Source organism: Dermacentor silvarum, chromosome 1 (genome assembly GCF_013339745.2).
Source record: "Dermacentor silvarum isolate Dsil-2018 chromosome 1, BIME_Dsil_1.4, whole genome shotgun sequence".
NCBI classification, from domain to species: Eukaryota; Metazoa; Arthropoda; class Arachnida; order Ixodida; family Ixodidae; genus Dermacentor; species Dermacentor silvarum.
Genome location: NC_051154.1, coordinates 41,022,313 through 41,043,237, shown reverse-complemented (window position 1 = coordinate 41,043,237; position 20,925 = coordinate 41,022,313). Strand labels below are relative to the sequence as shown.

Genomic DNA, 20,925 nt, shown 5'->3' with positions numbered 1-20,925 from the left:
TGTTTGCTTCAGCCAAGTCACAGCTCATTTTGGAGTCCCAGCACCCTGAAGGTCTTCAAAAAATACAGCAGCTGGAAGACCAGTCCCGCTACCGTCGCGAGATCATCGAGGAGACAACGGTTAAAACCAAGCCCACCTTCACATCCAATATGACGTCTGTTAGCCTCCGTGAAGGACAGAATGCCCACCTGGAGTGCCGCCTTGAGCCCGTGAACGATGCTGACCTCAGGGTTGAATGGTTCCACAACGGCGTCTCGCTTCCCATCGGTGAGTTGTCACAATATTCATTAAAACATTGTGAATATACCAGATATCGCAACTGCAACAAACATTTTTTTTTTTTTTTGCGTATTGCAGGCCATCGGTACCGACCCTTCCATGACTTTGGCTACGTCGCACTCAACATCCTGTCACTTGTGCCAGAGGATTCAGGAACTTACACCGTGCGTGCCACGAATTCCCTCGGAAAAGCCGAGATTTCCACTACAATTCTTGTCGAAGGTAGGTAGCCTTTTGTTTAAAAATAATTAAATACCCAGGGTGCTCTAGTAGTAGGTACCTATAGGAAAACAGCGCGAATGCATGTGGCATAATATAATTTGCAGGAAAGTCGTCCATTGACACGGACACTCAGCATCCCGAGGGACTGCAGAAGATCCGGGCCCTCGAAGGCCACCAGTACGTATGCGCAAGTTAATTTGCACGATCACGTTTAACGTAAATATAAACTTGTGACGCTAAATAAATGCCAGAAAAGATGAGTGATTTAGCGGTGGTATGTTTGCACGTACGCAGCTACGAGAGAGACACTGGAGACCTTGACCAGTCTGTTACGACAGCACCTGTGTTCACGTCGGCTCCTAAGTCCATCGTGGTTCAAGAGGGACAAAAAGCACACCTTGAGTGCCGCCTGATTCCAGTGGGAGATGCCAAGCTCAAGGTTGAGTGGTTCAAGAATGGCCAGCCGGTTCCGGCGGGATCCCGTTTCGTCGAGATGTGCAACTTCGGCTTCGTGTCTCTGGACATCCTTAGCACGTATGCTGAGGACTCCGGCACCTACACTTGCAAGGCCACGAATCAGTTGGGAGAAGCTGTTGTATCTGCCCAGCTCAAGTGTCAAGGTACGTGTCTGGTGGTGTCGTTATAAATCTTAGTTGAGAAATTGGCAAGGTTGAGTGTTAAAATAAATAATTTTTCTTCGCAGCTGAGAAATCGCTGATACTGGACACGCAGAACCAGGAAGCTTATGAAAAGATCCAGCAGCTTGAAGACTATGGACGGCAAGTAAAGCCTGCCTACGTAGAAGAGATTACAACGCAAGCACCCGTGTTTACACAAGCTATGAAGAACCTCAGCCTCAATGAAAATCAGAGTGCTCACTTTGAGTGCAAGCTCATACCAGTCGGTGACCCGAACCTTAAGGTGGAGTGGTTCCACAATGGACTTCCTCTGCAGAAAGGTATTACCTGTATTTGACATACAAGTGGAAGACGCACTTTCTAACCATGAAACTTTATTTCAGCTAACCGAGTGAACACCATTCATGACTTTGGATTCGTTGCTCTTGACCTGAGTTACGTCAAGGCCCAAGACTCAGGCACTTATACTTGCAAGGCAACCAACTCTCTGGGATCTGCTGTTTGTTCAGCCACTCTCAACGTCCAAGGTAATAATGTCATTTAAGTTTTGTAAGGTGTGGTATGTTCAAATGGCGGTCTCTATCTTCCTAGATTCTAAATCTCTGGTGTTCGACACTCACCACCCCGAGGGACTTCAGAAGATTCGACAGCTTGAAGAACTGGGACGCTACAAGCCAGAAGTAACTCAAGAAGCCCCGTGCCCGGGTCCACCGATGTTTGTCACGCAACTGCAGGGTCCAAGTCGCCTTACAGAGGGTGAAAGCGCTCACCTAGAATGTCGCATTGCCCCATACCCCGATTCCACTATGAAGGTTCAGTGGTTCCACAACGGCGTCGAGCTGCAGTCTGGTACGTGCAATAGTCTTAAAGAAACTTAATGTTTTACCACCGAAGTGCTGTAGACTTACTGACCTTGTTTACGCACAACAGGTCATCGTTACCGAACAATGTACGACTTCGGTTTCTGCGCCTTGGACATCCTATCCGCAAATGCTGAGCATTCTGGCGAATACGTAGTCCAGGCCACAAATGAACTTGGTACCGCAAGGTCCACGGCACGCATTCATGTCGATGGTAAGTCGCCCAAGCTGCGTTGATGTAGCTTTCAACGCTACAATCTCTCCATGATTTTTTTTTTCAGCCAAAGGAGGCGTCATCCTCGAAAGCCAGCAACCAGACGCCCTGCCGAAAATAAAGCAGCTAGAGGAATCGTGCGGCTTCATCAGACCAACGCAGGAGGAAGTTGTTATTAAGGAGAAGCCTAACTTTGTTCGTGGTCTTTACAACTTGGATACTCTGAATGAAGGCCAAAGCGCTCATCTTGAGGCTACACTGACACCAATCAATGACGCGAACATGAAGGTCCAGTGGTTCCACAACGGCGTTGAAATTCCTCTCGGTAAATCCACAACTACGGTTTCTAGATAGCAACCACTTTATTGAATATTTCTCGAAATTTTTCGTAATAACCAATGCATGTGAGGAACTCATCTTGTGCTTTTTTTTTTGCTTCCTTCAAACAGGTCACAGATTCAAGACAGTGTCTGATTTTGGCTATGTGGCCCTCAACATTCTCTACGCGTACCCAGAGGATTCCGGAACATACATGTGCAAGGCGACCAACAAACTTGGTGAAGCCGTCACTACATGTTCCATTAACGTTCTCGGTGAGTTTCTCGCGAAAAACTGCTTTCCAGGAGCGCATTTCTAAGGTGACCTATTACGATTAAACAGGAAAATCTGCCATTGTGACCGACACGTACCATGAGAAAGGCCTGGAGAAAATCAGGCAACTTGAGGAGTACCAGGCTCCAGAGAAACCCGAGCAAGTGATTCAGCTGCAGCGGCCGGTGTTCACAGTACCTCTCAACTCAGTGGATGGTCTCATTGAAGGACAGACCGCTCACATGGAGTGCAGACTTGAGCCCATCAACGATGCTGATCTCAAAGTTCAGTGGTACGTCAATGGCGTCGAAATCAGGCCAGGTAAGCCTCTAGAGTAATGCACAATTATGCTGATTCTGTAGGTCCGCCCCCAAGCTTGTTTCAGTGGAAAAAACCAACGGAATTTATTTTTCCTTTCTTACAGGACATCGGTTCCGAACAACGCATGACTTCGGATATGTGGCCCTTGACATATTGTATGTGTATGCTGAAGACAGTGGGACCTACATGTGCAAGGCAACCAACTCTCTCGGCGAAGCGGTTACAACGTGCAACCTGCGGGCGCTCCGTGAGTTTCTAAAATACCTTATTTGCCTTAAGGTAAATTAGTAATATAAAGCAGTATTCTTCGCGTCCTGTAGTGGTACCATATTTCTATTTTCATTGCATTTGGAAAGACGTCACGTCTTGTAGTCCACCAAAAAGCGCAGTTCAATGACGTTGCTTTACATTTAATACCTGTCGTATTATTCTCATAGCCAAGCAAAAGATCTTCTACGATACACATCACCCGGAGGGTCTTGAGAAAATACGAGAGCTGGAGGCACAAGTCAAGTACCAGACGGCTGAAATTCAAGAGAAGCCCGTTTCAAAGCCTGTGTTCATCACTGAACTGAGGGGAACGCAGGAGATCTCAGAAGGCGAAAGTGCCCACTTGGAGTGTCGCGTAAGTATACCGAAGCTTTAATGAAATGTCCTCAGAAACTTATATTGTTGTCCTAATGTGTTTTAGGTGGAACCAGCCCACGACGCCAAGTTGAAGATTGAGGTTCTTCACAATGGAAGGCCCCTTACAGCTGGTAATGAACGCAGTGCTTATAGTAAAATGAGTAACGTATACAAGAAAAATTTTTGCCGTCTAACTCTTCAAACTTTCCGCAGCGACCCGCGTTCACATCACCAGTGACTTCGGCTATGTGGCGATAGACCTGAGCAGCGGCATTCCGGAAGACTCCGGCACTTACACGGTCCGCGCCACTAATGACCTCGGAACAGCTGAAACAACGGCCACGCTGCGTGTTCTGCCCAAATCCAGCATCATCTCCGACACCCAGCACCCAGAAGGTAAGAACTAGCTTCTCTAGCCCAGTTTCTGGATGTCTGTATGAACAGCGAACCAATCCGAATTTTGCTATATTTTTTTCGGCAGGACTTGCTAAGATCAGGGAAATGGAAGATGAGGCTCGCTTTAAGCATGAAGTCATTCAGGAGCCAGTCACCTACCAGAGGCCTGTATTCACGGTTCCTCTACAAAATCTGGAGAACCTCGTAGAAGACCAGAGAAACGTGCATCTGGAATGCAGACTAATTCCCGTCGGAGATCCAACTCTCAATGTCCAGTGGTTTTTCAATGACACACCACTAATGGAAGGTTGGTGCTTAATGTTTTTTCCCGTTTCTATAGGATGTTTAGATAGCTGTTTATCTAGGGGTGCTTGCATTTCTCCGCAACTATATCTACGCCTCAAAAATCACTTAATCGTTATTGCACCATCTTAGGCCAATTTTCGCACGCTGAATACTTATCTGTCAACTTTTTTTCAGGCACGAGATTCCACCCAGTCCACGACTTCGGCTACGTTGCTCTTGACATGGACTACGTGCGTCCAGAAGACACCGGCGTCTATGCGTGCAAAGCCACCAATTCTTTGGGTCAGGCGGTGACCACGTGTATGCTCAAAGTTAAGCGTAAGTTTCAAGTTCTCTATGAAATTCTTAAAAAAAAAGCTAACATGCCATTTGGGCCGCCACTATTAAAGACGTGTGCCTGACAATGAATCTTTTTTCCTACCTGTTTGCCTGTTTACAGCCAAGGCCTCCATTCTGTTGGACACCCTGCAACCCCAGGGTTATGAGAAGATTCGCGAGCTAGAAGACTTGAAGGGTCAGAAGCCTCCAGAGAAACCGGACGCCGTATACGAAAAGCCCGTTTTTACCACCCCCTTGGTTGGGCCTGGAGAGATAAACGAGGGACAACCTGCACGTCTGGAGTGCCGCTGCGTCCCTGTCGGAGACCCCGATCTGAAGTTCTTCTGGTATGTCAACGGCATCGAGCTCCCCAAAGGTAAAGTTCGTTTCTGCTCAAATGTACCTTAACAATAACAAAGAAAAAATATTTTCAATTTGCTCTGAAGAGTGCCGTTTCGCTGGCAGAGCTCGGTGTTATGGGGTTAAGCACGTCACATAAGTTATATATATATATATATATATATATATATATATATATATATATATATATAGTATAATAAAAATATCACACACAACATATGTGTGTGTGTAAATGCTTATTTGGGGCACATAAACATTTACTTAGATGATGTCGAATGGCATTGTATATGTGGTGTGTAATATCTGGATGAATTACTATTCCTACATTTACTACAGCAAAGGTGCCAATTAGGGGTAAATGAACTTTATTAGCAGGGAAGCCGAGATTACTGGATAAAAAGAGCTTGCGCTTTTCTTTTATTGAACCCTCATGGTGAATATTTACTTGATGTCGTAGAATGAAAATGTGTTTCGACTGATTAGACGTTTTAATTTGCTTTCAGGTTCAAGGCTTATCCCTAACAACGACTTCGGATTTGTGACGCTCGACATCATGTCAGGAATTTCAGAAGACTCCGGAGTCTATATGTGCAAAGCAGTCAATAAAGCTGGCGAAGCTGTCACCTCAACTTCCCTTCGAGTGAAAGGTCGGTTAAAGTGTTATTTATGTTGTTCGTTTGTTCTTTTCATGCTAAGAATATGAAAGTAAAATAAAGTTAGAGACTAGGACTTAGTCTGCAAATGCGGCATGCACAAGTACATCCATTATGTGAACCGCGATATATTGTTGCGTACTCTGCTTCGTGTGCAACCTAATGATATGTGGTAGGTAAGAATACCCAACATAATCTATAAACACTTGAACATCTGTAATGGATTGCCAGCCATAATTTGTGGTAGTAATGTCAGACAAACGTAAAATCGCACGCGTACAGACAGCTAATTTTACAGTAAAAGGCAATACTAGTGTGAAATCTCTTCGGTTGACAAACTCCATACAGACTTTTCGTTCATGATTAATAATATATAACTTTGGTTATATTGTGGAAATAATATGTCAGACATTTATTATTCAACACACATTTAGAAGTTAGCGGCACTGTTTCAACGAATGCCCGCAGGTTTTAGTCTCCTGGTCTATTGATGTGAGAAAAACATATATTGAGCAGAAATATGGTCTCGATGCAGGCCGTGCGGGAGTGCTGCTTGACTCCCACCACCCGGAGGCATACAGGCAGACGCAGAAGTTTGAGTATGACTCCAGCCGTGTTCCAGAGACTTGGTCCGACGAGAAGCCTAAAGTGGCTCCAGTGTTCGTGCAACACTTGAATAACATCGACGGCGCTGTGGAGGGTCACTACCTTCGCATCGAGGGCCGCATCGAACCTATCAATGACGACAAACTCAAAGTTAAATGGTTCAAGAACGGCAAGCCTTTGGTCATGGGTAGGCGCTCGTGGTTCACTTTGTATTCTTAAAATTTAATACGTTTAAACGAGCCTATACGTATTTCGAACGGAACTATTGCTTGGACGCCAACGAGTGACTCGATCTCCGTTTTTCCTCACTCGCTTCCAGGTACCAGAATCAAACCCACAGACGATTTCGGCTTAGTTTCCCTGGACATATCAAGCGCAAGACCTGATGATTCTGGTATTTACACATGCAAAGCCACAAACGACGTTGGCGAAGCAATCTCGACATGCACAATCAAGGTGGAAGGTGAGTTACGTGAAGAACAGCTCCGCGCCTGAAGTCCCAAATCACACGTGGACATGCTTGAGGGGACTAATGCTAAAGCGCGTTCTCATGTGCAATGTACCTCGCAGGCCGCGAAAACATCATTCTAGCTTCCCAGCATCCTGACTCGCTGCCCAAGATTCGCCAGCTCGAAGAGTACGTTCCACCAGAGAAGTACGTGCCTGAGCCAGAATACGAAGGACCGGTGTTCGTCACGCATCTCAACAACTTGGAGATCCGTGAAGGCGCCACGGCCCACTTCGAGTGCCGCGTGGAGCCGTCCAAGGACCCCACGCTCAAAGTGGAATTCCTCAAGAACAACAAGCCAGTTCCTGCTGGTGAGCTTATGCCTGCGCCATTGCCACAGCTGTCTATCCACTGATACAGACAGAGACTTGGCACAGACAGTAAATGCACAATCTTATTTTAAACCTAGTAATAACAATAATAGTCCATTTGCGCTAGCATCCAAGTGTATCACCACCATCAAGACAGTATGCACTACCCACCGGAGAGAAGAAACCGCTAAACCTAGATTCATGGTAACAATCGGATAATAGAACGCACGAATGAAACATAATTTATGTAAGACCATTGAATAGCTGGACTGTCGTATAGGTTGGTGGTTTTATGTATTTGCTTCTGTTAAAAAAAGCGATGCTACTAGTGAAGGTGCCGTGATGACAGCTATAACGAAAACAAGTGCATTCATGTGTATTCATTTCTGAGGCCTTTAAACCAGACGGCCCCGCTAAAAACGCGACAAATGCGACCGCGGGGTAATTTAATCTTTAAAGTGGGCAGATCGCTTAGGTAGACCTTCATATTGCCTCCAGGTTCCAAATACAACTTCAACAACGACTTTGGTTTCGTCACCCTGGATGTCGGCAATGCATTTCCTGAGGACTCTGGCATCTACACGTGCAGAGCTCGCAACTCGAAGGGCGAGGCAGTCACCACCGGGTCTCTCAAAGTACAAGGTAACATTCGTATGCACACAAAATCGAAACTATGTAGTGCGTTACCGATTAGTGATTAGGCATGCAGTAGAGACAGCGATTAAAGCAAGACATTGTGTCGAAAATTCTCCCAGGCAAAAGTGGCGTGCAGTCCGACACTCTTCATCCAATGGGCGCACAGGGATTGTCCAAGGTCCAGGAGCTAGAGACTTCATACCTGACCAGATACCAGGTACTTTTTTAAAGAAATACATATCTGCTGCCGCTATATCGTCAGTCATTGTGCGAAATTCTAGATCAGATTTTATCTTCGATGTCAATGAGCCAGGCTTATATTACGTATAAATGATGGCGCCGAAGGTACGGTGGCATATGCTATGCTCACGAGTCCTTGTTGCAGGCTCCCGTCGAGGAAGCAGAGAAGGTGTACCCACGGCCAGTGTTTGTGGTGCCGCTTGAGCCGAACTTCTCCATTCAAGAAGGTAGTCCGGTCACCCTAGAATGCAAGGTGGAGCCAGCAGCTGACCCGAAGCTCAAGGTGGAGTGGTTCCTGAACGGAAAGCCGCTTGCGCCAGGTAAGGCTCGCTTCTTTCGACTTGTTGGTTCATAGCACCGGAATTTAGTCATCATGAAACGAAATCACAAAGCTTTTCGCTCGTAAAGTGCTGTTAATATTATGTCGAAGATATGATTGTCTAGCATTTGCTTTCAAGAACAATTCTTGCGTAAGGGCTTTTTCGCTAATATGGGCGCTTGTCTCCTTTGAGATTTAATAACACCTTGTAGGCACTTCGCAATGAAATAAGTGCTGCACATATCATTTCTTCCGAAGCGGCTCACTGCAACAATACTGCGAAGAAAAGACTTTTGCTCGTTTAGATAAGCTATTCACAAAATATATATGAGAAAAAGTCAGAAAGACACTCGCTGAATTTTCTAGGCATCTTATCTTTTGCCTTGCACGAAAATATCTAATGCCTTTTCCACTGCAAATGGTGCGTTCCGATGGGCTTCACTCTCACAAAAAAAAAGTTTGTACCATAAAACCACGTTTGACGCAGAGAATACAACCACCCAAAGGCGGTCTCTCGTCCGCTCTTCATGTGCTCAACCAGGAATTTTTACGCTCATGCTATATAGCGCACTTTTAGATCGTCACGACCAATTTTCGTTTTCCACTAGAACTTAGCGATTGCCCTACTTAATTACTCGTGCACAAATTCAAACTGCTACCCTGGAATTTTTAGCAAAGCTTCATTTGAGGTGTTTCCAAAATTTGTGGTAAAATTCTTGCTTTTTCGCCTGCGCCATGTCACGAACATATCAGTTTGGTATCGGCTTCAAAAAGCGTGCATTCTCTAAAAAAAAGTAAACGAAACTAATAAAAAAGCTCAAATTACAGAAGTGGTTTAAGAAGTTCTTGAAATAGTTACAGAAGCTGTTTAAGCAGTTATTGAAATACTGAATCTCCAATGGCCCTCTGATTTTTCCAGGATCCAGGTACACTGTGACCCATGACTTTGGCTTCGTTGTACTTGCTCTCACCGACTTCTGGGGACGAGACGCTGGCGTTTACACCTGCCGCGCGAGCAACGACGCTGGCGAAGCCTTCACCACGACCACGATTACATGTCTTTGTAAGTGTGCGATCAATATCGGCTTCTTAATAACAGCTTTTTGCACCATGCTAACTAGTTGCACGAATAAACTCAGGTACTAACGTTAGGACACCTGTTGAATTCTACCCTGTTTTATATAGATTATTGAGGCGGGGTAGGGGGTGCGATGGAGGAGACCACTTCAGTTTGACATCTCAAAACAAAAAACGAACTGAATAAAGCAATGACCAGTTGGAGCCGAATCAGAATCAGAGTCGGAATCAGAATTTATTATTAACGGTTGGGACGTATCACAAGTATTTAGTATACAGAAGAAGGTCCCATCTTTCATTAATGAAAGAGCGAATTATAGAGAAGGAAAAAGAAAACTGGATGAACAAAATTTATCTTTAGTGAGACCAACTTTTGTTTAACCACTCATCGTAATTCTTAACGATCCTCAATCCCAGAGTTTCTTTCTTTTTTTTTTTTTTTAGACTTAGGCACTTTATAGGTTGGCAGCTCCTTAAGAGGAGGTCTGCTTTTGGTTAGTTAATTCTGACTAAAGGTTGATAAATGCACTTGTGGGAGTGCCACTTCTCACCGTCGCCGTCGTACAGCCCGCAAGGGTGTGCAGGAGGACACGCTGCATCCAGAAGGTCGCAAGGGGCTCGAGTCCATCCAGCACTTGGAAGAGTCGCTGACGCGTGTGCCCGAAATGGTCCAGGAGGACGCTGCGGGCCAGCCTCCCGTATTTACGTCACAGTTCGTCAATCTTAAGGACCTGAACGAAGGCGAGATCGCTCACTTCGAGGCCACACTGACACCGGTCGGCGACCAGACCATGCAGGTCGAATGGTTCTTCCGCGGCAAGCCGCTCAAAGCAGGTGGGTTTTCCACGCAACAACGTTCCTTAACTTATCTGCGCACTCCCCTCTCGTATTTTGAAATATATTATAACGTTGGTAACTCAACGCAAAAGTTGCAAAAATATGGGACAAACTTGAGCTATCTGGCATGAGTTAAAAGTGTTACTGTATCAGTTGCTGCTACTAGCAAGCCGCAGTGAACTGTGACTCCATGTAACTGTTTACAAGGTATACCAGATAGCGCTCTCGAAAACTCAGCAGCGATGAATATTGTCCTTGTACTACACGCACCTACACAGTGCCCTTGTAGAAACCATGATTTCGCAAGAGGGAACGTGACACATTGCATACTACGTCGCAGGGCACCGCATCCGGACGGTACATGCGTTCGGCATGGTGGTGCTTGAGATCTTGGGCACAGTGCTGGAGGACTCTGGCCGCTACACGTGCCGTGCCACCAACAAGTGGGGTAAGGCCGAAGTCACCGTCGACCTCGAGTGTACCGACAAGACCAAGGGACAGCGGCCGCAATTCACCACGCAACTGCAGAACCTCGTGGACCTCAAGGTAATGAGTTATATCGCCTACAGACGAGCTGGAAAGACAGCTAGCGCAATGAGCTTGGTAATCGGTTCGATGAGGTGGAGACGACAGCGAGAAAGAAATATTCCATGACGCTTTACAATCAGTGTGCAGGAGTGGAGGATAGCGTATGCTATTATTAGTGCAAACCTCGAGAGAGAATACCACCGCAAAGGCAGTATTTGCAGTATAAGCCAGTGTTGAGTTTTCCTGCGTTTTTATCCGTTTAACGATACGTCTGTGACTGTACGCTCGCAGGAAGGAAACAGTGCTCATCTGGAATGCCACCTGGTTCCCGTTGGCGACCCAGACATGAAGGTCGAGTGGTACAAGAATTCGCAACCACTTCGCGACAGTAAGTGTGCTTGACAATAAATTGTGAAAATACTTGCTTCTTTATCTAGATATAAAAATGGAAAGGTGGACACTCGAGAGAGTATACTTTTTCTGCATGTAACAGTAACGTCAGATGCTCGTGTCTTGTGTATGGTTACGACGAATGGCAATTTGGACAATCGCAGGACAAAAGTGTACTCGATGCGACAGTCCATAGACGCCTACATAGGAGGCCATGGCTAGGTATTCTCCTTCTGGACGATGTTATTGATTGTAAGGCGATGCTTAATAAAAAAAATAACCTATCGCGAGGTGATTTGCCTGGGTACTATAAAAGGTGCATTAGCATGAGTCCAGTTACTTTTTGAGGGAATAATGTTTTTGAGACTTCGCCGATTTTCGGTCCAAATGGTTTCCGCCTTAGTGCGAGCTGCGAAAGGAATTGCGAGTCAGCTGCTTACGTGAACGTCCGCCTTTTTTTTTTTTTTTTCAGGCTCACGCATCAAGACACTGAGCGATTTCGGCTACGTGGTGATGGACATCTCGTTCGTGCACGCCGAAGACTCTGGCGATTACGTCTGCGTGGCCACCAACAAATACGGCTCCGATGCGACCAAGTGCACCATTCAGTGCGCAGGTGGGGATCTCATATACACAAAAAAAAACCGTGCGCGGGATGTTCCAATGGATGCATTGCGTAAGAAAAAAAAAGGGAGAAAAGCCTGGAGAGCGTCTAATACTGCTTATTTCGATGCAAGCGATGACCCTTCACATGCTCTGCATTAACTGTAATTTATTATACAGAAAAGTCTTCCTTCTTGACTTCTTATCTTTTCCTTTACCTTCTATTCAGGCTCTGGAAAGATATTCAGGGAGTCTCTGCAGCCTCAGTCTCTTGACAGGATCGCTGAATTGGAAGGCGCCTCGTCTCGAACCAGGTAATGCCCGTCGGACAATTTTTTTCCAGTACATACTTTTCAACTAACAATTGGCGCGTAGATAACGCTAGGGCGAGCGAAACACTACGCCCACACGTACCGAGACATTCTGCGTGAAATGAAAATTGCAGAAAGTTTCTAGTGCTAAGGTTATTTGGTCGTGAAACGAAAATGCGATGACATTACCATGGTATTTCTCTCCAGGACTTCGGCCGTTATTGAGGCCACCAGGCTTCAGCCGCCCAAGTTCCTATCGCAGCTGAACAGTATCACAGGTCTGGCTGAAGGCCAGAGCGCCCACTTCGAGTGTCAGCTCGTGCCAGTCAACGACCCCGACCTAACGGTCGAGTGGTACTTCAATGGACAGCTTCTGCGCTCCGGTACGTTCCACAGAGCATTCATAAGACAGCTGCTGTTTTGTTTCGATTTTGTGGTGGTTTTTTTTTTCACCACAATGCATGACAGAAATCATTAGGGTGATCTGGAGCAAATAGTAACCAGGACTTATTTGTGTGCAGGCCATCGTTTCCGGACGTTCCACGATTTCGGTATTGTAATTCTGGACATCCTCTACTGCTACGGTGAAGACTCGGGTGAATGGGTCTGCAAGGCAACCAACAAGCTTGGCTCAGATGTGACACGTGCCACTCTTCAGTGCAAGTGTAAGTATATTAGTATTGTTTTGTCAAGCGAAGAAAACTGAGTGTTACTGATAATTGCGACGTCGTGTCTTAGAGTTGAGGTGCGCCGGGTGCAGAGTTTAACAGGATAAGCGTAGCTTGTGCTAGATAGAGCAACATCTAGGCTACATTAAAGCAAGCGAATGCTCTAGGAAAGTTCTACAATGAATTGTTATTGCACACGGCAAGGAATGCAATAATTTTCTTGTCGTATAAACGCTTTTACAAAGGCACATAAACTGCGCTAAGTGCTTCAAGTAAGTATAAAACGCAGCCAGAATTTTAGAAATATACTCAGGTAGGATATTCTAGTTAATGCCCATAATGTAGACCATAATGTAGACATAATAAGACCTGAAGCTAGTATTTTGAAAGGGGTATTTTGAACAAATAAAATAAATAAATAGCTCTTCACGTGGCTGTTTGATGGGTCAGCCTTGCGATTATTTATTTCCTTCACTTTTCAGCCAAGAGCTCCTTGATTCTGACACCTCAACTTCCACCTGAAATGGCATCGGGAACGCAGAGCATCATCGCTCTCGAAGAAAGCTTGTACCGCTCGTCGGCGGTCGTAGAGCAAGAAGGCCCTGCCGAGGCACCTCGCTTCACTGTGCCGCTGAGCAACGTCGAAGATCTGAGGTATTGATCTCGCCAATATTTTAAGTACTTACATTGTTGCTAATTGTGAGGCATGAATAGAGCACCATTTGCTAATGCTCCCCACTCAATATCGACATTTTTGCGCGCTTCTTTCAACACAGGGAAGGAGACAATGCTCACTTAGAAGCCCGGCTGACGCCAACAGACGACCCAGACTTGACCGTAGAATGGTTCAAGAACAACATGCCACTGATGTCAGGTGAGCGTTCCGGCCATCTTTGTTGTTCTTTATGTCTTTGTAACTGTGCTAACACCAAAAAGATAAAACTCGTGGGCTTTCTGCACGGTTATGCATCTGCAAAAGAGATTACCTCACTGTTTAATTCACACGCCCGTTCGAGGCTTTAAAAAGCAAGCTTTTCATTATTTTCGTACTCAGAGAAAATAGTTATTGTATTTACATAAATGTAGGATGTAGATCTCTAGATTTGAATTCTTTACGTCGATCAAAAAGCTCCACATGTTACCCGTGTCAATGTAGCCGTTAATCATATTGCTTTGCAGAGTATACACCTAGCGAAATTAACGCAATATCTAATACCGGAGCTCCATTCGACTCAATATAGAATGATCGGCTCTTGCACCACTAGACGCCTAATTTACTGCCGGAGTTCCGTGATTTTGAGATATGTTATGATGCAGCAAGTACCACTTCCTTTTATTTCCTTGGCACTAGGAACGAGAATCCGGACCATCAATGACTTCGGCTTCGTGGTACTCGAGATGAGTCCCGTGTACCCGGAAGACTCCGGCGTCTACTCCTGCCGAGCTCGAAACCGCTTCGGGGAGGCCGTCACCACCTGCACTCTCAAGTGCCAAGGTAAAATTAATGATGCGGCCATACCTCCGTACTCGTCGGGGAAACGTCGTGAGGTGAAAGAAACGCAAAAAAACATAAGCAAATCATCTTTTTTTGCAGGAAAGCGTAGCATCATTCTGGAAACCCAGCTGCCAGAATCGATGACAACAGGTATCGAGAAGATTGCCAAGTTTGAGGAAGTTTCCTCCGCCAGGATTGGCGAGACCTGGACAGACAAAGACAACTTTCAGCCGCCGAAGTTCGTAACTACACCGCAGGACCTGACGCTGGCTGAGAACTCCTTGGCACATTTCGAGTGCAGGTACGCAGAGTTTCTGCGAAACTCTTGTTTTATTTCTCGACACATGTATCATTGTAACCGTGCGCAACATAAGTTAGATTTTCTTCTGGACTGTCCTGATTCAACGTAGTGCCGGAGAACGAGGGCACAGAAAGAGCAACAAAATCACGGGGCTATGTTTGTGCCCATCTTTCTGCTCCATCCACATTAAATTTGGAATGACGGCGATTATGTCCTTAACAAAGCAAAAGCAACTGTGGCTATACTATAGCGCAGGAACAGCGATGAACAGCTCCACAACGATCTGCAACATTGGCAGACTTGGAAGCTATATGATGTAATGGTTGCGAAGGACCGGAACATGCTCAAAGAGCATGTGCTGAATATAGCGAGAGCTTCATAAGAGGATGACTTGCGTGCACTAACGAAAAATGTTTAGTTGTGAAATTAAGTACGGCATGTTCAATGACATTTTTATGATACTCGAAAAGTACCAGCTTTGCCAGGAAAAAAGGGAGTGAGGTTTTTTGGGAGTTATGGCATTGCAGGCTTATACCCCGCATTAAACTTGGAATACGGGAAATTGTGCAAGTTGGTAATTGTTTATTGTTTCTACAGTGCAAACAACAAAGGCGAGGCAGACACGCACACACCCACACACTCACTCACACACACACGCACGCACACACGCACACACACATGTACACACGCAAAAACAAGCGGACCACCGTGTAGTGGTCCATGCTCTGTCCAGTCGTTTTTGCGTCTCTCTTAAACTTTGTCTTCTTGCGTTGTAAGAATAATGAGCAAAGCTCGACGATGAACGAAGAACACAGTACCAATTTGGTCATAGCGCTACGCTAGGCTGTCGTGTCCTAAAGCGCTGAGAGTAAATATTAGTGAGGACATTGTAGTATGTGACACAGCAAGCATTTATCTTCCTAGATGGGACGCTGTTATGTCCATCAAGCCTGACACATGCATGTTTTTGCTTCGATTCCAATATGACCCGTAAATGCGACGTTGCGACCATTACTAAGCGGTGTTTAAGAACTTACTTCCCTTGCAGGCTGACACCAGTGGGCGACCCTACGCTGAGAGTGGATTGGTACCACAATGGCAAACCTCTTGTCACCGGTGAGTAAATAATGCCTATTGCGGAAAGAGCGAGGAAAAACAACACGCTTGTTGCATGCATCTTGCTCAGGCTCTCGAGTGAAGACAATCCACGACTTCGGCTACGTCATCCTGGAAGTGGCGGGTGTCTATCCACGAGACTCGGGCGTTTACACGTGCAGAGCCGTCAACAAGGTTGGCGAAGCGTCGGTCTCCTGCAAGCTCGCCGTCAAGGGTACGAACCGGCCCCAAACAATTGATAGCACCGCTTTAACGTTAATGAGCCCCACGTGGTCAAAATTAATTCGGAGCCCTCCACTGCGGCGTCTCTCATAAGGCCAGAGTTGCTTTGGAACGTTAAACCTCATGAACCAATCAATCAATTATTGATTCATGGAGTAGCACTGCTACCCTGTGAATCACTGGTAGCACTGCTAAAAAAAACTAGAGCTGCCATAATTTTATTTATAACACGTTTTAGCACGATAGTGGCATTACGCTTATACGCGATATTTAATATCAATCTGCGTATGAAACGTACATAATCTAGAGTCTCTTCTATTGTAGGCAAGCAGTCTATTGTTATGGAGCCACAGCTACCTCAAGAGTTCCGTTCTGGTTATGAGAGCATTCAGAAGTTGGAAGAATCAATGTACCGAACTGAAGAGAAGATCTTCGACGATGACAAGAAGGAGCCACCAAAGTTCGTTACACAGATCCAGGCTCTGCTTGACAAGGTGAGGGCCGACAAAGTGAGATAAGCACTGCCCTAAGCACAGCGTTTCCTAATTTATTGTTGTCTTGTTTTCTTTTTCAACGCAAAAAAGGTCGAGGGCGACAGTGCTCACTTTGAATGCAAGCTTATCCCCGTTGGAGATCCGAATATGAAAGTCGAATGGTTCTTGAACGGACGGCCACTGGTCACTGGTAAGCTGCGCATTTCAAACATCAGTTTAGGCAGACATCAGTTTTTTTCCTGCACAATTTCTCGACTCGTCTCTAACCGATTCCGAACCGTTAACTACGCAGGTACACGTGTTCATACCATCGATGACTTCGGCTTCGTGGTGCTGGACATCGATTGGTTGTTCCCTCGAGACTCTGGAGAATACATGTGCCGGGCCACGAACCGTTGGGGTTCGGACACGACCAAAGCAACTCTCAAGATCAAAGGTAAGCGTGAAACCTGCACATGTGGGCACCCACTTGTCCTTTTGTCATCTGTTTTAGCTGTCTCTCTTATATATTTCTGGTTCATTCAAGCTTAATGTCCCAATATGAACACATGCCATGCACTCTGCCTTGCATGAATGTAGAAATGAACGAGTGTCACGTCTGAATTTTCAGCTAAGAAAGACATCATCATGGACAGCCAGCTGCCGCAGGGCATGAATGTTGACAAACTGCGTGACTTGGAGTACCCGGCACCACAACAAGAAACCATTCAGGAGCTTGAACCGGTTAAGCCCAGGTATTATGACAAATCTCAAGCCTATATTTGACAAACCTTCAGTGCTTGAACATACGAAGATTGCAATGAATAAGACCTAAACTTTGCGAGTGACACCACTTAAGCAAGAATAGAAATAGAAGAGGACACAAGCTGTATTTGTTCTCTTTGTGTCCTTGTCTAAGTGAAGCCACTCGCAATGGATCGTTAGCAACTAGACCAATTCTCTCTCCCAAGAAGGACCTGCCCTGCTACAAACTATTACCTTCTTAACCTAGGTTCATCACCCAGATACAGCCTCAAGAAAATCTTAATGAAGGTGACTCAGCGCATTTCGAGTGTCGCTTGGAGCCCATCAACGATCCAAAATTGAGAGTGGAATGGTACCACAACGGACAGCCTCTAAGATCAGGTACTGAATCTTGCTACACACAATTAGTGATATAACAGCATCATGTAATTTATGTAGTGAATTGTGATGTCATGGCAAGAAGTTACCTGAAAGTAATTATCAGCTTTTATACCAAGCTTTTCCTGGTACCTTCGTATTCCTTCAGGCCACCGCTTCAAGACGACCCACGACTTCGGCTTTGTTGCTTTGGACGTGTTGTATGTCTACCCTGAGGACTGTGGAACATATGTCGCTCGGGCTATAAACGAAGTAGGCGAAGACCAAACCCAGGCCACCCTCAGATGCATAGCAAAGCCAAAGCTGGACTACAGGTGAGAGCAACGCAAAGCGCATTATGAGAAAATAACGTTATGCAATTTCTTTTATAAGCGTAATTGCCAGTGGGCGCATCAAAATTTCTATTTGCGTCAATTTCTTTCGACCTTTTCTTCAGGACACAACTTCCTAAGGACATGAAGGATGGCGTCAAGAAGATCGCTGAAATGGAAGCTTCCTGGCAGCGGTGAGCTATATTTGTGTGTGTGCGTGCGTGCGTGCGTGCGTGCGTGCGTGCGTGCGTGCGTGCGTGCGTGCGCGTGTGCGTGTGTGTGTGTGTGTGTGTGTGTGTGTGTGTGTGTGTGTGTGTGTGTGTGTGTGTGTGTGTGTGTGTGTGTGTGTGTGTGTGTGTGTGTGTGTGTGTGTGTGTGTGTGTGTGTGTTTTCATTCGGATTTATTCCCCCAGTACTTGATGTCCTTCAATTTTCTACTGATGTCAAAAGAATAAAGTGTAAGGCATGCATCCCTAAACCTGAACATCACGTGTTTTGCATTTTGATCGCAGCACTGAAACCCAGGAGGAAGTGGAAGAGGAACCAAAAGCTCCGATGTTCATTATGAAGCCAGAACCTCAAGTGGTTGTTGAAGGCGAATGGGCTAAGTTCCAGTGCCGGGTCATCGGTCATCCCAAGCCAAGGCTCATCTGGGTTTTGAATGGACACACGGTCATTTCCGTAAGCAATGCAACGATAGAATTGGCATATTGTCTCCACTTGAGCAGTAAATTTCATTGAACCATGCTATTTTTGCCCAGGGTTCGAGGTACAAGCTGACATACGACGGTATCTACCACCTGGACATCCCCAAGAGTAGACAGTACGACCAAGGAAAAGTAGAAGTAAGGGCTTCTGTTTAAGTAAAATTAGAATTGTTCACTTTCTTACTACGACTTGCTCCTCATATTACATCTTATGTGCAGGTTTTCGCGAGAAACTTCTGCGGCGAAGCCTACTGCTTCACAACTTTGGAAGTTCGGCCTAAATTTGATGACTATAGAGCCGTGCTCAAGCATTCTCCAAAGCGTGAGTAAAATCTATTTACCCTTAGCATGTACACACGCTGCAAAATTGGCAGAGCTCACGTAGGAAGAGTACGTCTGCAATGGCAGTAAAGAACACCGCATAATTAACAATTTATTAATTTTGCAGCATGGTATGACCAAGACGTAAAGTCTTATCAGAGGTACCGACATGAGACTGAACTTCAACGAGTGTTCGAGGAAAAACTTACCCCTGGAGGGACCCGCATCGACGTCTGGAAGACTGAACAAGGCCAAGAAGGTACGTAACGGCTCAAGTCTCTTTGATGACGCTACTTTGAGGATGGTATCTTCGCCTAGCTAGACGAATATCTTTTTAGATTTTAAGTCAGTCGCGTATCAAAGAGCGGTGTGTGTGATGTCATGCATGTATTACGTTTCAGGCGAACACCAAAAGATCAAGAAGAGGATAGAAGAGGAAGAACTTGAAAAGCTGAAGCCGAAAGTGGAGCGGTTCAAGACGGACTCTATTTACGTAAGCAGAACTTGAGGTCAACATTCGTCAGCAACACCTATTGTGCTGGGCCCAGTAAATGCTAAAAGGATAAGTTCAGCGCAGTCCGGCTTAGCTCTAGTTACTTCCTTGAGTTACTGCTGGCGTACACCAGAGAAAACCAACGAAACAAGTGTAAAAATGAAACCTCTACTTGCGATAAACATCCTCCTTGTGTACGTCCGCTTATTGTTAAACAATAAGTTCAAATTTAAGCCATTAGCAGCATGCCTTATCAGCTCGCGAGCGTTTGAGGCACTGCCGCTGACACAGCGGCAGCACGATATCTTGTTTTGCGGGAGTGTAAATAACAGTACCACGTCCTCCCGCCCTACTCCTTGCTTCTGTAGTACGACGCACGCACGGGCGAGAAGAAGGTGGAAACGGGCTCCCAGGCGCAGTACATGGCCAAGTACTTCGAGACCGAGGCGGAGAAGCAGCAGCGGGGTCCCAGTGGCTTAGCGCCCGAGTCAGTGGTGCAGGGCCGCGAAGTGCACACGACCACGCAGCGCCAGACGCAGAAGGAGCAGCAGGGTGACCTAGAGATCACCCGCAAGAAGACACTGACCGAGACGCTCGAGCAGGAGCACAAGGGCGTCACCAAGGAACAGCGCGTACAGGGGCCCGTGGTGAGTGCTCCGCCCCACGAACCTAGCGCGTGTCACCGATTTGAATAACTACTCTTTCTTCCCTCTTTCTTTCCCTCTTCCCCTTTCCCCAACGCCGAGTAGCTGGCTAGAGGAATTTACCTCAGGCCGACCTCTCTGCATTTCCCATCATTAAACTTCTCTCTCTCTTGAATAACTACAAAAGAGAGAGAGAGAGAACGCTTACTGTTCTCCAAACCACTCCTCGCACTTTTTTACTTCAGTCATATTGAATCATTATGACGGTTTATGAGTATAATTGCAACCTATTCGCAATCGTCCGGAACGTCTGTCCCTGGAGTCTAGTGAATGATTCCATTGTTATATGCTACCTTCTAAATGTCACGACAGACGCGACCGAAGGACACACCCAGAACCTCTGGATCCAATTGGGCAATTCACGGCATCCGTCTTAGCGGCTGGACCAGACCAGTCATTTCTTATTTGTTCGACGTTTGTTACACGGTTGATAAGACAGCGAAATGCCACATTTGATTGATAGGATTTTATGTAAGGAACCCGCCCAGTTGGCTGTGAGGGACGCCGTTGAGGAGGGCTCCGCATTATTTTCACCATTTTGTGGTTACTTAGCGCGCAGCTAAGCTTAAATACATGAACGTTTTCCGCATTATGCCCCCAACGAAATGCAGCTGCTGCGACCATGTGCTCAGCAACAAAATTATATTCCCACTCACGTGGCGCAGCGTACACATGCAGAATTTAACGCATCATTCTAAGGAAAATAAGCGTTATAACCTCTCACGGAGGTTGTTTAAACTTTTTTGTTAATGCTGACATGGGAGTGTAGGTGGACGAAAATTGGTTACTGAGAAGCGCCAACTGTGCCAAGTAAGGCGGT

General features: G+C 45.9%; 1 protein-coding gene across 1 annotated transcript in view; it reads left to right on the top strand.

Moving 5' to 3' along the window:
- The window catches only part of LOC119436594 (titin-like), a 215,517-nt gene that overhangs the window by 22,593 nt on the left and 171,999 nt on the right, over positions 1-20,925 (top strand). The window contains exons 25-76 of the mRNA XM_049666848.1: positions 13-267; positions 358-501; positions 606-678; positions 796-1,121; positions 1,205-1,459; positions 1,523-1,666; positions 1,731-1,988; positions 2,070-2,213; positions 2,281-2,538; positions 2,663-2,806; positions 2,874-3,125; positions 3,229-3,372; positions 3,563-3,750; positions 3,817-3,883; positions 3,966-4,148; positions 4,234-4,455; positions 4,629-4,772; positions 4,894-5,148; positions 5,636-5,779; positions 6,321-6,578; positions 6,711-6,854; positions 6,962-7,210; positions 7,709-7,852; positions 7,966-8,063; positions 8,232-8,406; positions 9,325-9,468; positions 10,050-10,316; positions 10,660-10,865; positions 11,139-11,235; positions 11,710-11,853; positions 12,070-12,154; positions 12,359-12,534; positions 12,673-12,816; positions 13,302-13,473; positions 13,596-13,693; positions 14,171-14,314; positions 14,414-14,615; positions 15,664-15,731; positions 15,802-15,945; positions 16,278-16,447; positions 16,538-16,637; positions 16,740-16,883; positions 17,058-17,181; positions 17,439-17,572; positions 17,718-17,883; positions 18,006-18,074; positions 18,393-18,561; positions 18,642-18,725; positions 18,807-18,909; positions 19,036-19,167; positions 19,310-19,401; positions 19,770-20,048. Of these exons, the coding sequence (XP_049522805.1) occupies positions 13-267; positions 358-501; positions 606-678; positions 796-1,121; positions 1,205-1,459; positions 1,523-1,666; positions 1,731-1,988; positions 2,070-2,213; positions 2,281-2,538; positions 2,663-2,806; positions 2,874-3,125; positions 3,229-3,372; positions 3,563-3,750; positions 3,817-3,883; positions 3,966-4,148; positions 4,234-4,455; positions 4,629-4,772; positions 4,894-5,148; positions 5,636-5,779; positions 6,321-6,578; positions 6,711-6,854; positions 6,962-7,210; positions 7,709-7,852; positions 7,966-8,063; positions 8,232-8,406; positions 9,325-9,468; positions 10,050-10,316; positions 10,660-10,865; positions 11,139-11,235; positions 11,710-11,853; positions 12,070-12,154; positions 12,359-12,534; positions 12,673-12,816; positions 13,302-13,473; positions 13,596-13,693; positions 14,171-14,314; positions 14,414-14,615; positions 15,664-15,731; positions 15,802-15,945; positions 16,278-16,447; positions 16,538-16,637; positions 16,740-16,883; positions 17,058-17,181; positions 17,439-17,572; positions 17,718-17,883; positions 18,006-18,074; positions 18,393-18,561; positions 18,642-18,725; positions 18,807-18,909; positions 19,036-19,167; positions 19,310-19,401; positions 19,770-20,048 (8,525 nt within the window). The remainder of the gene's footprint in view (positions 1-12; positions 268-357; positions 502-605; positions 679-795; positions 1,122-1,204; positions 1,460-1,522; positions 1,667-1,730; positions 1,989-2,069; positions 2,214-2,280; positions 2,539-2,662; positions 2,807-2,873; positions 3,126-3,228; positions 3,373-3,562; positions 3,751-3,816; positions 3,884-3,965; positions 4,149-4,233; positions 4,456-4,628; positions 4,773-4,893; positions 5,149-5,635; positions 5,780-6,320; positions 6,579-6,710; positions 6,855-6,961; positions 7,211-7,708; positions 7,853-7,965; positions 8,064-8,231; positions 8,407-9,324; positions 9,469-10,049; positions 10,317-10,659; positions 10,866-11,138; positions 11,236-11,709; positions 11,854-12,069; positions 12,155-12,358; positions 12,535-12,672; positions 12,817-13,301; positions 13,474-13,595; positions 13,694-14,170; positions 14,315-14,413; positions 14,616-15,663; positions 15,732-15,801; positions 15,946-16,277; positions 16,448-16,537; positions 16,638-16,739; positions 16,884-17,057; positions 17,182-17,438; positions 17,573-17,717; positions 17,884-18,005; positions 18,075-18,392; positions 18,562-18,641; positions 18,726-18,806; positions 18,910-19,035; positions 19,168-19,309; positions 19,402-19,769; positions 20,049-20,925) is intronic.